The 14657-nt window shown below is 54.4% G+C and overlaps 2 protein-coding genes across 4 annotated transcripts in view; both read left to right on the plus strand.

Annotated features, from left to right (window-relative positions):
- EHD4 (EH domain containing 4) overlaps positions 1-5649 on the plus strand; it is a 79071-nt gene extending 73422 nt beyond the window's left edge. Inside the window, exons 6-9 of one of the 3 annotated variants that reach the window (XR_010120852.1) lie at positions 1257-2402; positions 3297-3467; positions 5223-5490; positions 5594-5649. Coding sequence is in view for 1 of the 3 variants with exons in the window: in XM_055278845.2 (XP_055134820.1) it covers positions 1257-1793 (537 nt within the window). In the remaining 2 variants the exon portion in view is untranslated. Of the gene's footprint in view, positions 1-1256 lie in introns of all 3 variants that reach the window. The other 2 variants (XR_010120853.1, XM_055278845.2) reach the window with 2 other exon arrangements.
- A 3243-nt stretch (positions 5650-8892) lies between these two features.
- LOC134736573 (spectrin beta chain, non-erythrocytic 5-like) lies at positions 8893-11079 on the plus strand. Its single transcript, XM_063638514.1, has 5 exons — positions 8893-8941; positions 9130-9395; positions 9616-9783; positions 10764-10778; positions 11005-11079. Exons 1-5 carry the CDS (start codon positions 8893-8895, stop codon positions 11077-11079), a joined length of 573 nt encoding a protein of 190 aa, XP_063494584.1.
- The last annotated feature ends 3578 nt before the right edge of the window (positions 11080-14657 follow it).

Below are 14657 nucleotides of genomic sequence, written 5' to 3' on the forward strand. Positions count from 1 at the left end.
TATATCCCCAAGCCCCAGAACAGGGGCTGGTGCAGAGTAAGTGACAAATAAAAGTTGGGCGGGTAGGTGGATGGATGGATGAATTGTTGGCTGAATGGATGGATGGAGGGTTGGTTGAATGGATGGATGGTTAGATGGAGGGTTGGTTGGACAGGTGGGTGGTTGGATGGATGGATGGATGAATGGATGGATGGATGGAGTAACCAAGGAGAACCAAGGTAGGAAGGTCAGTTTCTACGGTGCCATCCACAGAGCCTCTGTGGCATCCTGTAGTCTGCCCCAGCCTGGTTGGGCAGTCACAGTGTTTCCCAGGCCCCCTCTAGAGCCTGTGCTTCTGCTGCTTTGTCTGCTGACAGGCTGCCTCACTCAACAGGTGGAGCTAAGACATGTCCTGACCTGGCCAGTGATACTCAGGCTTACCAGCTACGTTTATTCCCTCGTGCTCCCAGCCCTACTCCCTGCTCTTACAAGTTCCAGCTTTTGCTTATTTGTCCATATTTTTGAAATGACAGTGGATTCATGATGATTATGTTGTATATGCAAGGTCTCCGTGGCCCTGCCTCGATACCTTCCTGGGGTAGCATGGGTGCTCCTGGTCAGGCCGTACCTGGTGGGGCTGGTCCTACAGGGTTCCTATTGAGTAGCCCCCTCAGCTCATTCATAAGAGGTTAGAGCCACTGAGAAGCTACCCTAAACTACATTTTTTTAGGTGCTCTGAAAACAAAGTATTTAATTAATTGTTTTATGTAAATATAGTCCTTCTGTCACAGCTCTGTGTTCCAGCACAGAGAGCATTAGTCAAGAGCCAGGAGACATGCTCTACCTTGACTCTGCCAGACAGCCCCTCACAGCTCTCTGTAAAATAGGGTTGTAAACGCCTGCCCCTCCTTCCTCCCAGGATTGCTGTGAAGATCAGCTGAAGTGTGTAGTGAAATCCCTTGAGAAATAGAATACTAACTCTAGAGCATTTTTTAAAAGGCAGGTGAAAGGAGGTTTCTCAGAGTCCTCGGAGGTTGCTGTCACTCATGCGGCCACCAGCAGAGATTGGCTGCCATAGGAAAAACACTTCTTTCTTGTTCCAAAACAACCACTCCGATATGTGGTACATTTGGATGTAGGAAGCTCCCAAAGAGTGCACTCCTGAGTAGTGGGTGGGACGTCTGCCTGGGGTAGAATTAGTCTCCCTCCGACAGCCCCCAGCTGTTTCCCCCTGAAGAGACCGCATGTAACCCATCCTGTGGTTTGTCCTTCTGCAGGAACAGCTTGAGAACTATGACTTCACCAAATTCCATTCGCTGAAGCCCAAGCTGATCGAGGCAGTGGACAACATGCTGAGCAACAAGATCTCGCCCCTCATGAACCTCATCAGCCAGGAGGAGATAAGCACGCCCACGCAGCTGGTGCAGGGCGGCGCCTTCGATGGCACCACCGAGGGCCCCTTCAACCAGGGCTACGGGGAGGGTGCCAAGGAGGGCGCCGACGAGGAGGAGTGGGTCGTGGCCAAAGACAAGCCCGTCTACGACGAGCTCTTCTACACTCTGTCACCCATCAATGGCAAGATATCAGGTGTCAACGCCAAGAAGGAGATGGTGACCTCCAAGCTGCCCAACAGCGTCCTGGGCAAGATCTGGAAGCTGGCCGACTGCGACTGCGACGGCATGCTGGACGAGGAGGAGTTCGCACTGGCCAAGCACCTCATCAAGATCAAGCTCGACGGCTACGAGCTGCCCAGCAGCCTGCCCCCGCACCTCGTGCCCCCCTCGCACAGGAAGTCCCTGCCCAAGGCCGACTGAGGGGTGGGCCGCAGAACGGGGCAGGAACTGGGGGACCTGGGCCTCAGGCCTGCTCCACCACTGACTCACCGAATGACCTTGGGCAAGGCACTGCGCTCTCTGTGCCTTGGTTTCCCCATCTGTAGAATGGGGAGGGTGGACACTGGAAACTAGATGACTTCTTTTTTTTTTTTTTGAGACGGAGTCACTCTGTCGCCCAGGCTGGAGTGCAGTGGCGCGATCTTGGCTCACTGCAAGCTCCGCCTCCCGGGTTCACGCCATTCTCCTGCCTCAGCCTGCCGAGTAGCTGGGACTACAGGCGCCCGCCAACACACCCGGCTAATTTTTTGTATTTTTAGTAGAGACGGGGTTTCACCGTGTTAGCCAGGATGGTCTCGATCTCCTGACCTCGTGATCTGCCCGCCTCGGCCTCCCAAAGTGCTGGGATTACAGGCTTGAGCCACCGTGCCCAGCCTAGATGACTTCTTTCACCTCCAAAATTCCCTTAGTTTTTTTGAAAATATTGGGGGTAGGGGGGTGGATTAGGAGATTGAAGGGTTGAGAAGAAAGAGAAATTGTCCAAAGAGTCCTCAGAACCTGCCTGGAGAAACGCGCATGGGGATGGGCCTGGTGAGTCCCAGGAACCACAGGAAGTGAGCCGAGGCTTACCCGGAGCAGCTGAGTCTTCAGGCTGCCTGGGCTTTTTGTCCTCGTGAACAACTCTGGAGCAGCTGTCTGTCCCTCAGAGGGCACCTGGAGGCAGCAAAGATTATCTTATTTATTTTATTTTGTTTTCTGCTATATTTAGAGTAGCAAAAAAAACAGAGCAGAGGGTTTCTGCTGTCTCCAGACTGTCTACCAAAGAGAAGATGACAGATGCCTCCTGGGTTTGGAAGGGGGATGCACTGTGGATCTCCCATCCATTCTGCAGTCTCCAGCAGAGCAGGCAGCCAGGCCCCAGTGTGCATCCATCCCAGTGCCCCGATGACCATCTGGTCAGCCCTCCCAGCCTCCCCTCCAGGGGGCTTTCCAGCAAAGCCATATTCGGCTAGGAATCTGGAATTCACAACCTTTATTAACCCCTGGCAAAACTTCCCATTTGCATGTCAAATCACATTGAAGCCTGAAGATTAGCTTTTCTTACTGGTTTTTCCAATAAGTAATAGCAAATCCCACTTATCATACTTAAACTACAGTAAAGAAAAGAGGTGGTTCTCTGCCGTGATCGTTTAGTGTGGCCCTCAAACATTAAATGTCCCTAGGTCTCCTTGGTGGGTGGCAGGATTTAAATTCAATCAAATCCTGTTCTAGTGTGTGCAGTGTCTTCGGCCCTGTGGACACAGGTGAATGAGGGACCAGCCCTGCCCTGGGCTGTTGAGATCAGTCCTCCCAGAGTTAGACATTGTTTTTGTAGAAAACAGGCATTTATTATGTCTAGGGTTTTTTTTTTTTTTTTCCTTACAGGATAAAAGCCTTTATACAGAAACAAAATGGAACCTTTCATATAAAACCTTTTCTTTAAAGGCTGTGTGCTTCGTATCATGAACGCCCATCATGAGGCAGGATTCGGGCACATACCTGTACTTTTGCTCCAGAGTGTGCTCTCCCCAAATCCCCTGAGGAAACCTCTCTGGACTGCTGCAACACCTGCGTCAGGTGGAGGTGCCTCCCCTCTGTGGGCACCAGCTTGGGGAGGTAGGTGCCATCCACCATTATTTATGCAGGAAGAGACACAAAACAGCAATGGCCACATGGTATGGGGTCCTGCTGGCACCAGAAGTGAATGAAATCAGAACCATCCCACTGAATCTTCCAAAAGCCACATAATTTTTTTTTTCTGTCACCTACCTTTGGTGACAGGGTCAAAGGCACAGATGAGAAAATCTTGATTTGGGAGAAGCATTTATATCGAGATGCCTACCCTCACGCTCCCTAGCTTACTTTCTACATAATTTAGTTTTAAGAGCAGGAAATGCATAACGTGGTTTTTAGTTTTAACAAGCACTTAAATTCATTAGATGCATAGAAAAGAACCATTTATTTTTTTATTTTTATTTTTATTTTGAGACGGAGTCTCACTCTGTCACCAGGCTGGAGTGCAGTGGCGCGATCTCAGTTCACCGCAACCTCCACCTCCCAGGTTTAAGCTATTCCCCTGCCTCAGCCTCCCAAGTAGCTGGGACTACAGGCACCTGCCACCATGCCCGGCTAATTTTTGTATTTTACTAGAGATGGGGTTTTACCATGTTGGTCAATATGGTCTCGATCTCCTGACCTCATGATCTACCCACCTCGGCCTCCCAAAGTGCTGTAACCTAAGCAGACAGTTCTGTGAATGCGTGAGGACCACCTGAAGTCTGCAGCCACGGTGGAGGTCACCAAAGGGTAAACTGAGGAAGAGAAGAGGGAATTCACTTGCTCAAAGGCTTACAGATGCCCAGGCAAACTGATTTTGCCATCCAGAATTATCTTGTTCTTTAACTCTGCTCAATTGTCATATATAAACATGAATTTATATACATGTATGTCACAAGTATGTCGTTTTAAAACAACGGGTACATATGTAAGTTTTGTCTGGATACAGAAAGCTGCTTTAGAGGGCAGCAGGTTGAGGTCTCCGATTTCTCCGTGGAGGAAAACCTCTCAGGCACCGTGATCTCCCTACCTCTGCGCTCTCAGGTGGGAGAGGCGTCAGGCAGCAGAGTCCTTTCCCTGCTGGCACCTGGTAATGTTCTTAGAGAGAGAGAAAAAAGGAAATCATGTGGCCACTTTTCTTAATATCCTCTTACTTGCAGTCATTCATCAAGAAAAGTTGACTGGAAAAGAAAACACTAGAAAATATGAGGGATGGCGACCAAGTAAGGACTTGTATCTTCCCAGGACCAGTACAAAGTTCTATGAATGTGTCCACACCACCAGCTGTCTCCCTACCCCAGACGGCAGGGCCGACCCTGGGGCCTGCTCACCGTCACTGTTGCCCTTCCTGCACCACCCCAATTTTCAAAGAACCTCTTCCCCAGAGTGTATATGTATAGGAGAGAGGGGTGGAAGTACCTAAACTCTAGAACTACAACATCTAAGAAGCTGAGGCCGTGTTTTCTACACAGCATATGGTATCGCATAACACAAACCTTCCGGTCTTGAGTTTAAAGGGAAAATGAAAACTCCAGCCTATTGCTCCCACAGTCTGCTTCCAAGTTGTCAGCCTGCCAGTGAGGGTCTCCTGACCCCGTTTGTGGAGAAACACTGCACTAAGGCTTGGGAATCTCCCCAGCTCCCAGGGAGGGGTGGCGCACAACAGCCTTCCAACCTGCTTCCGCCTCCTGCTCCAGCCCTGCAGCGTCTGTCACTTCTTTTCTCAACTCACCACACTTGGATGGCCTGGGGGCAGGGTCACTCTTCTGAGGGAGGGTCATTCATTCAGTTGGCTTTTGGCTTTCATTTCTCCAGGGATGGACCTGGTTCTCTTTTGAACACTTGTCGTGATGCAGCAAGAGCATCTTTGGATTTGGGGCTGGGGAGCTGTGGTTCACCTGCGGAAGTCACAGCTGCGGCCTGGACCTTTCCACCTCGCACCCTCGCTCCCCCTCCTTCATTATGCCTGGAGGATGCCTGAGACAATTGCCTTGAAGATGAGGAAAGTGTTTCACTGTTTATTTCCTCCATGGGATGTAGCAGGCGAGCATGCTTAGGACAGGAAACCACTGAGTTTACTCAGGTAAATGCGGGCCTAATACCAGAGTATTGGGTTCCAGTGTTGGTTAACCAATGCAGTTAATACACAATGCTTCTATTTTTCTTCTTTTTGTAATCTCATTTAGAAGTTTCAAACAAAAAGACACAGTCTGCTGATCAATAAACATGGAGCTGCCCTGTCCCCCTGGCTCATTTTCCAGTGGCTGCGTGCTGGCCTCTCAGAGCAGAGTGTGGATCCCTGGATCCAGTTTGAACTGGGGGAGAAGAGTTAGGGAGAGGGTGTGCCTGTGAGCCCCAACTCTTCCTGTGGAGAGAAACCCAAAATGCAGCTGCTTCAGAAGGAAAGCAGCCCCATCAGGTGGGGGCAGAAGAGGGTAGGCGGCAGAGGCCAGGTCTGCAGACAAAAGCCCCACTTCAGAGTGGTTGGAAGCCAGGACAGGAGGGACTCATGGAGGTGACCGCTTCACAGGAGTCCTTTCTCCAGTCGTGCTAGGGAGGAGCCCCTGCCTGGCCAGCACTGCCCCTGCCTCTTGCTGCACCTCGCCAGTGTGCCCTCCCCCTGCCCACTACCGTAGTAGGCATCTGGCTTTTCCCACCAACCCATCTCATCTACCTTTTTGGTGGTCCAGACCTAGAGTCTCCTTGCAGGGCACTCCTCCCACCCTCACTTCAAGTGAGGTTTGGATGAGATTGACCACATCCCCCTGGTCACAAATATTGGCTCAGGAATGGACATGTGGCCCTGTTCAAGCCTATGAGAGCCAGGACCCCCAGACTTCTGTTAGAACTCTTGAGAGAGTTATTCTCTCTTCTCTGAACCTTGCAGTGTATAGAAATGAGCCTATTGATGCAACAATATAAATGGCATTGAGAGGGGTGTCCAGAGCTGCTGGGGTCAGGGGAGGGAGGTCAGCCTGGCGGAAGCCATCTTGTGGAGCATGAAAATGAAAGAGACCGTGAGAAAGGCCAGAGGAATCCAGGCCTGTGGTGACAACATTTGAGCTGCTGGATCAAACCTCACCTGAAGTCCTATTCCTACTAGATTTTTTTTTTTTTCCACTGTGTGGGCCAATGCATTCCCTTTATACTGTGTAAGCCAGGCATGGTGGCTCACAGCTATAATCCCAGCAACTCAGGAGGCTGAAGTGGGAAGATCTTTGAGGCCAGGAGTTCAAGACCAGCCTGGGCAACCTAAGAAGACCCTGTCTCTAAAAAAGAATTAAATATAAATAAATAAGCAAATAAATAAATAATAAAAATATATTGTTTAAACCAGTTTCACTTGAGATTTTGGTTACTTGCAACATAAATAATCCAAACTTTGTTCTGACCCACAGGGTTCTCATTTCACCAGGGGCTGCAATCAGTCACGGCCAAACAGGAGCCAGTCCTTGCATTGTGTGCAGTGGCTTTAGCTGCCGTTGAGCTAGAAAGGAAGAAAAGCAGTCCACAGCCCCCGCCAACAGCTTCAAAATGCCAATCTCTCTTGAGGTCTATGTGCGAAGCACCACGCAGTTCAGTCTGTCCTCCCATGCTCACAACATCACACAGGACTCCACGGGCCGAGCAGTTCAGTCTATCCTCCCACACTCACAACATCACACAGGACTCCATGGGCTGAGGGTCTTACTAGAAGGAACAAGCTCAGTCTCCCTGGAGTAAGCGGGTGGGATGAGGGACTTCCTAGAAGAAACAGGATTTTAACTGGGGCAGACAGGATAGGTGAATGTGGATGATGGAGAGTGGGAAGGGACGTTCGAAGCTGAAAGAACAGCTGAAGCCCAGCCTTGGGGCAGGAGAGCTCTGGTCCTGCTCAGGAAATGGTGAGTGGCCCATGGAGAGCACCCAGAGTGAGGGGGGCAGACTAGCCTGGTTAGGTAAGCTGGCGGGCTTCAAAGGCCTGGCTGAGGCAAGGTCTGGCAGGTCTGGGTTTTCCTTCCCAGGCGGTGGGAGGCTTCACAGGCGTGAGTAGAGCTGCACTGTGGAAAGTTGCAGGGTGGTGGTGCCTAGGCTGCTGAGCTAGGGGGTCAGAGATGAGGACCCTCAGGGGCAGTGAGGGCAGAAGGGGGGGGGGTGCGCGAGAGGACCGCCACAGCAACTGCTGCAAGCAAGGGAGGAGCGCAGGGTGTCTGGAAGCCAGCTGGTGCAGGAGGGGCCTGGCAGGGAGAGGACAGCAGGAGAGGAAGCGTCTCTCAGATGCAGGGAGCCGCACTCCACCCGAGACCATGGCACCTCTCAGCGTCGCCCCTGACTGCCTGCAGTGGGCCCAGGCGGTTCAGGTGTGACTCATCCCTAGCCCAGCACTCAAGGGCGGGCTGAGTGGCTGTCCTACTGTGGGCTGTGGCTGCCAGGAGCGCCTCTCTGAGGAGCAGACTGTCGCTTCAGAGGCTCCGGGGCTGCTGGAAGACACCCACACACACACACACACCCCAGCCCACACTGCTACCCTGAGTTTAGCCAGAGGCGGGTGAGACCCCCAGAGTTAGAACTTGCCTTCACTCTGGCATGTAGTCCACAGCTGCTCAGGCAGGAAGGGATAGGCGCCCACCAGCTCCCTCTGCACCCCTGCCTCCGAGACCCGGGCCACGGCCAGCTCTGTGGAGCCCAGAGTTAACACCATGTCTCTATGGTGGAGACTCCACAGCCCTCGCAGTTCCAGGTCGCCCCTTTCCTCCGGGGAGCCTACCCTTCAGCCCCAGGCTAGGCAGGCTGCACCTCTGGCAGGGCCTGAAAAGCCAAGCCCAGGGTCTGTGAGGCCCTCAGTCTATGGGCTGTTCCCTGGGGGTGAATGAGAAGACCATGGCCCAGGACGCTCCCTCATCTCCTCCCCCTGGGTGCTCACAGAGAGGCCCCACGAGGGTACAGAGGGCAGTCTCAGATTGGGAAGTGCGTCCACAGGCTTCCCACAGAGGCTCTGTCCTTTGGTGCCTCCTACGCAGACTGCAGCACCCCATGCGGTGGCAGGGCTGCCCCATGGGCCTCTGCGTCCTAGGAGCCAGGACCCCCACTTGGAGTTGGGGAAGTTGCTGGCAGGGAAGGGAGGATGATGAAGGAGGAGATCATCTGGCAATGGCCCTGGAGCATTCTTGAACCACCCCCTCCCAGTCTGGGCCACGCCCTGTGGCAGGTGGGAGGACAATGCTGCCTGTGTGCCGTCACCCCAGCACGCTGGCTCAAGGGGAGGGCTGTGGTGCGGCCCTCCTCCAGCCTTGGCCTCTCCTGATGTCCCTCTCCCTCCCTGCACAGCCCCTGCTATCTGCCATCTCCATCCGTCCAGCTGGGCCGCCTCTGCGGGACCCAGGCATCACCAAGGTAAGCAGCCCCTGCTATCTGCCATCTTCATCCATCCAGCAGAGCCGTCTGCGGGACCCAGGCATCACCACGTAAGCAGTTTCCTGTCTTCCTTCCACCTGTCCCAGTCACTATGGTGGAGGGACCTGGCAGCAGGGGATCTGAGAAGAAGAATCTGGAAGGTGGGGTGGGGCAAAGGGGGCCCTGGGCCATTCAAGCACAGAGGACCAGAAGCACTGGCCCTTACCTGGCTGGGCTCCAAGCTGCAACCTCCATGAAATGTGAGGACAGTCTGGCAAGGCGGGACCCCAGGCCCCTGGCAGAGGGTCCATCTCCATTCACATCATCCCCTAACCTGCATGCCCTCCAGGTTTAGGGAGTCATCCAGCAGCTCCTCATCCCCAAAGCTCTGCAGGGCTGATGGCTGGTCAGCCCCACAGTCCCCGGGTGCTCCTCAGAGCTGCAGGGCACCACAGCAGGAGGCCCAGCACAGAGCTCCGGGGCCCGCCCAGTCCAAGTCTCACCATGGACTCTCAGTACGAGACAGGCCACATTCGCAAGCTGCAGGCCCGGCACATGCAGATGCAGGAGAAGACTTTCACCAAGTGGATCAACAATGTCTTCCAGTGCGGCCAGGTAAGTATAGCCAGCTGTGACCCACGACCCACCCGTACCATGCCCCCAGCTCCGGCCAGTGGGCCTCGGGGGTGAGCTGTGGGGTCATCTGCCTGAGGCCAAGCTGAGGCCAGAGCTCCTTCTTCCAAAGCAGCTGCTCTGGGTTGCACCTCTCAGGTCCCAGGATGGGAGGACAGGTGAGGCTGGGCTGACCCCTTACCTATCCCCGTCCCCTCCCCAGATGGGCATCAAGATCCGTAACCTGTACACAGAGCTGGCTGACGGCATCCACCTCCTGCGGCTGCTGGAGCTCATCTCAGGGGAGGCCCTGCCACCCCCAAGCCGTGGCCGCCTGCGTGTGCACTTCCTGGAGAACAGCAGCCGAGCTCTGGCCTTCCTCAGGGCGAAGGTGGGCCCCAGGGAAAGGGGTCTGGGATGGTGCTGGGGCAGGCAGCTGGGACAGGCTAAACTACTGGGTCACCTTTCCTGCGCCAGGCCACAGGGCGGAGCAGAGGAGCTAGGGCCTGAGTACAGGAGGAGTGGCTGGGACACAGAGGAGCAGAAGCCAAGCCCTCCTCGCACAGCACCCCTGACTTGGAGAGCACCCAGCTGGCCACGGCAGGAGCAATCCAGGTCCCTACTTGGGTGGAAAATGTCACTGTCTGTCATAAGAGAGACTCACAGGATTCTAGGCCAAAAGAATCTTAGCGTTCTCTTAGGCTTTTCATTTCACAGATGAGGAAACAGAGGCCCTGAATCATTTACCAGGCAAGATCGATGGTTAACCGGCCAACAGAGCCCAGATGTGGGGCCATGGGGGGGGCCTGGCATTGAGTAGGAAACACAGGGAAGAGACCCAGACACTAAGATGGCAGGCGGAGAAGAGGAGCAGGGCCTGTCTTGGAGAAGGAGGGAGGAGGCCTCAGCAAATGTGGGGAGCCAGAGTCACCTGAAAGAAAGGGACAGGCCAAGAGATGGGCGCTAGAAGGAGGTCAGAGTTCCAGGGACAGAGGGACCCTCATGGCCAGGGCGAGGGGCCGGTGCAAGGGTGGGGTGGGGCAAAGGGATCATTGGGAACCGGGAACTGTGAAGACTAAGGGCTCCTGGAGGTGGCTGTCCCTGGAGGCTGTGAAGTCACTGAGCTGGGCCTGGCTGGACGGAGCCTGACTGTGCGTGCCCATCACTATGTCCCGGAGTGGAGCTTACATCCAGCCTCCTGGGGCACTGGTGTGTTGGAGGAAAGCCAGGGAGGGGAGAAACCCAAGCAAAGGGAAGGGGAGTGACTGCCGTCCTGGGCAGGTGCAAGAGCAGAACGCTGCCAGCTGCAGAATGCTGGGCCCTAGTTGATCCAGGGATAATGACCCTGTGAGCCAGTCATCTCCCCTCCAGGAACCTGAGAAGGGTGTAAGCCCCACAGCCTTTGTCAGAGGCGTTGCAGCTCTCCCCAAGCTTTAATATACAGCATGTCACTGAGACCTGTGAGAGTGACATCCTTGTCTCCATACACATAGGTGGCAACTGTGGTCTAGAAAGGATGCCGGAGTTGCCACAAACACACAGGGAATGTGTGGCAGAATGAGGGATGCTCTCGCTTATGGAGATGCTCCCATGCCCTGGGCATTCTATGCAGGTGCTGGGCTACGCTAAGCAAAGCCCAGACCCCCACCTCAAGGCACCTGGCTTCAATGGGAGACAGATTCATTGAACCCAGATCAGCGGTGTGGTGGTAAATGTTTAACAAATGATTCTCTGGGGGAAATAGAAGCTCCAGTGTGCTGTATTCGCTGATCCTATGGCGTTAATACCCACATCACGGTGAGTTTAAGCCACCAGCATGACATCGCTCAATAGGAAGTCAGGAGGTTGGGCTCTCAGGAGCTGGGAGGAGCAGACAAACACCCCACTCACCAGAGGCTCCAACTCTAAGCCAAGGTGATTGACATGGCAGGTGGAATCCACCCCCGGAGCACAGGTGGAATCCTTTAGAGGCCAGCCAGATATACCAAAGTTTACCCAGGGGGACGCCTAGGGTTGCAGCTCCTCCCACAGGGCTAGTAGTGGCCGGCTGAAGCCAGTTGCCCTTCAGGTCTTATGGAAAGTCTCACTCCTTTTCTTTCTCCATTCAGTACTTACTGATCGATTCCCTGCTGTGTGCCACTCCCCTAGGATACACCAGAAAACAAAGCCAAGATCCTCACTTGAGCAGGGCAAGGGGATCGAGAGTGTGTGTTTGGGTGGGAGAAATAGTCCTTAAGTTTCTATGTTAAATAAAGTGGTCAGGCTAGGCAACATCTGAGTGAAGAGTTAAAGGCAGGGAGGTGAACAGCCATGCAGATACCTGGGAGAATACTTTCAGACAGCAGGCACGGCCCTGCAAAGACCTGAAGTCCTGTGCTTAGAATCCCACAGAACTGCAAAAATCCCATGGGCCTTGGAGCTGTGTGATTCCACAGGGTGGAAGATGGAGCCAGAGAGGGCTGGGGGCCAGACCCTGCAGGGCTTCTCCCCTTGACTCACCCATCCTCCCTGTCCAAATGGCAAGATGTAGGGCAGAGGAGTCTCAACTTTGGTGTACCTAAGAGCCACCCAAGGTGTTCAAGTGCAAATTCCCAGGCTCTGGCCCAAGACAGTCTGACTGGGTGGAGCCTGGGAATCTGGATTTATAGCTGGCCCTGTTGGAGCTGGAACAGATGAAGAGGGCTGAGATTTGGGTGTGAGCCCAGGGACCCAGCCACCTCCTGAAGATCCCAGGACACCCTGGGAGATGGAGGCAGACAGTTGCTATTGTCTGTTGGGCTCACACTTTGACTGTATGACCCCTCATTTCCAAACTCTGCAGCTGAACCACTGATCTTGGCCCAGGTCTACCTGTAGCCCACACACAGGGAGTCCTCCTGCTCTAGGGGCCCAGCCCAGTTCACCAAGTTGGGGCTTCACCCAGGTGGGCGTGAGGCATGGCTCCAACCAGGCAGGAAGCCTTTGATTCCTGGACTTACCCCCTGCCTGCTTCTCCCTGAGGGAACTCCCAGCTGGGGCAGGATAGATTCCAGGACCCTCCCATCCCACAGCTGGCCCCCTAAGCTTTTGGTGACTGAGTCCTCTCTGGACATTGGCTTCATGGCTTAGCCCAGCCAATTGTGCCCACAGGTGCCAATACCACTCATCGGGCCAGAGAACATCGTGGACGGAGACCAGACACTCATCCTGGGACTCATCTGGGTCATCATTCTGCGTTTCCAGATCTCCCACATCTCCTTGGACAAGGTATGGTTCAGTCCCCAGCACCCAGCACCTGGTGACCCAGCCCAGCCCTGGCCTCACCTCAGACCCCTGGGGACTGATAAGTTTCACGCAACTTTTATGATCCCCATAGGAGATCTTGGAAACTGCAAAGTCCATATTCACTCTCCAACCATGGGTGAAGAACCCAGGATACCAGAGATATTGTAACATTGTAATATGCTAAAGTGAGGGCCAGGGCTACGGGCTTCAAACCAGGTCTGGGCAAGTCATTCACTAGGGAGGGTTCAGGGTCACTGCCCAGCACCCACTTTCACCCCTGTGTGTTGCTCCCCACTTGGCACTGAGGCTCTGTAACTTCCACTACACCACAATATACTGTTGGGGAAAGTGAAATGTGTGGAGGGAGTCCCAGCTCTGGAGGTTTACAAAGTCCCTGGCACCCTGCAGACCAAAGATACAGCATTTCTTTCATGGTCCCCAGCTTCCTCCATTCCACCGCTTTCCCCCACACTGGATCAGAAAGACTATAAACTCTTTGTGGCACATGCCTATAGTCCCAGCTCTCGGGAGGGCTCAGGTGGGAAGATAACCTGAGCCCAGGATGTCGAGGGTGTGATGAGCCGAGATCGCACCGCTACACTCCAGCCTGGGTCACAGAGTGAGACTGTGTCTCAAAAAAAAAAAAAGAGAGAGTCCTTATGCTTATGCTTTTTCATAGTTTCGTGATTTCCAAAATGCCACCCAAAACTCAATTCCAGTAGGTAAGGAAAGCCAACCTGGAGAATGAAACCCTCGTGAAAAGAAGCCAGACATCTGGCACAAGTCCAGGACGGCCTGGAAACTGAGGGCCTGAGCCCCAGGAGAGCAGGGGTCTTGTGTGTCTGCAGGCTGAGCATCTATTTGAAGGCTGAAGGGACGGATGAATTTTTAACTGACCTCAAGCCCTTTCAGGAAGCCATACTCACCTCCCCAGGCCCCTGGCCAGTTTCAGGTGCCCCCTGCAGCCCAGGCCCTTGGGAGCAGCAGGTGGGCATCCTCCCCTGACCAGCACCGTCTCTGCCTGTCTGCAGCCCCCTCCGGCCCTGCTCCCTGCTGACTCAGATGTGTTTGGGCTCAGGCTAGCCCTGATCCCTCACAAGCCGTCCCAGCATTTTCCTTAGTTCCGTCTGCCAGCCTGGCCCCACCATGCAGGGTACTGGGGCCTGATCTCGCTGGAGCCCAGGGCCTCGAGACTCCACTCCCCCTCATGTGGGCACCATGCATGTCCTTCCTACCCAAGCTCTGGGGCCCAGAGGGCAGGGGAAGTGCAGCCTGCTGAGCCTTGATATTTTGAGTTTATAAACAGGAAGTGAGGCTGGGTGTGGTGGCTAACACCTGTAATCCCAGCACTTTGGGAGGCCAGAGCAGGCGGATCTCTTGAGGTCAGGAGTTTGAGACCAGCCCGGCCAACATAGTGGAAACCCCGTCTCAACTAAAATACAAAAAATTAGCCGGGCATAGTGGTGCGTCCATGTAGTCCCAGTTACTCGGGAGGCTGAGGCAGGAGAATTGCTTGAACCCGGGAGGCAGAGGTTGCAATGAGCCAAGATCATGCCACTGCACTCCAGCCCATAACATCGGGCCTGGCTCACAGAGAGCCTGCAGTGACGGGACCCAGTCTCACGAAGCCCAGCCACAATCCCATGAGCCTAGGTCAGTTAGCACAGCATCTGGCCCCTCAGAAGGGCTCAAAAAACGGGAGCTGTTGCCGTGTGCCAGCGCCTCTGTAGTGACGGCTTTGCCTTGCTCCACTTCTTTGGAAGGTCAGTCGCTGTCACTCCCAATCCCTGCCCACCATGGATGAAATTGGGTAAAATCAGATACTCTGAAGAGAGGAGAGTCACACTGGCCCCGGGCCAGGGAGGAGCAGGATCTGGCTGTGGCCAGCCTGCCTCTCCCACAGCCTGCAGGCTCTCTGCCTCCCCACCCCGTCCCTGCATGGTGACCCCGCTGCCATGTCCCACCAGGAGGAGTTTGGGGCCAGCGCAGCCCTGCTGTCCA

Source organism: Symphalangus syndactylus, chromosome 5 (assembly GCF_028878055.3).
Source record: "Symphalangus syndactylus isolate Jambi chromosome 5, NHGRI_mSymSyn1-v2.1_pri, whole genome shotgun sequence".
NCBI classification, from domain to species: domain Eukaryota; kingdom Metazoa; phylum Chordata; class Mammalia; order Primates; family Hylobatidae; genus Symphalangus; species Symphalangus syndactylus.

What these genes read in the sequence shown, in the direction of transcription:
- LOC134736573 (XM_063638514.1), top strand. Translation starts at nt 8,893, where the DNA reads ATGGTGGAGGGACCTGGCAGCAGGGGATCTGAGAAGAAGAATCTGGAA. An exon ending in TGAGAAGAAGAATCTGGAAG is followed by an intron (nt 8,942 to 9,129) that starts GTGGGGTGGGGC and finishes CATGCCCTCCAG; the next exon opens with GTTTAGGGAGTCATCCAGCA. An exon ending in ATGTCTTCCAGTGCGGCCAG is followed by an intron (nt 9,396 to 9,615) that starts GTAAGTATAGCC and finishes TCCCCTCCCCAG; the next exon opens with ATGGGCATCAAGATCCGTAA.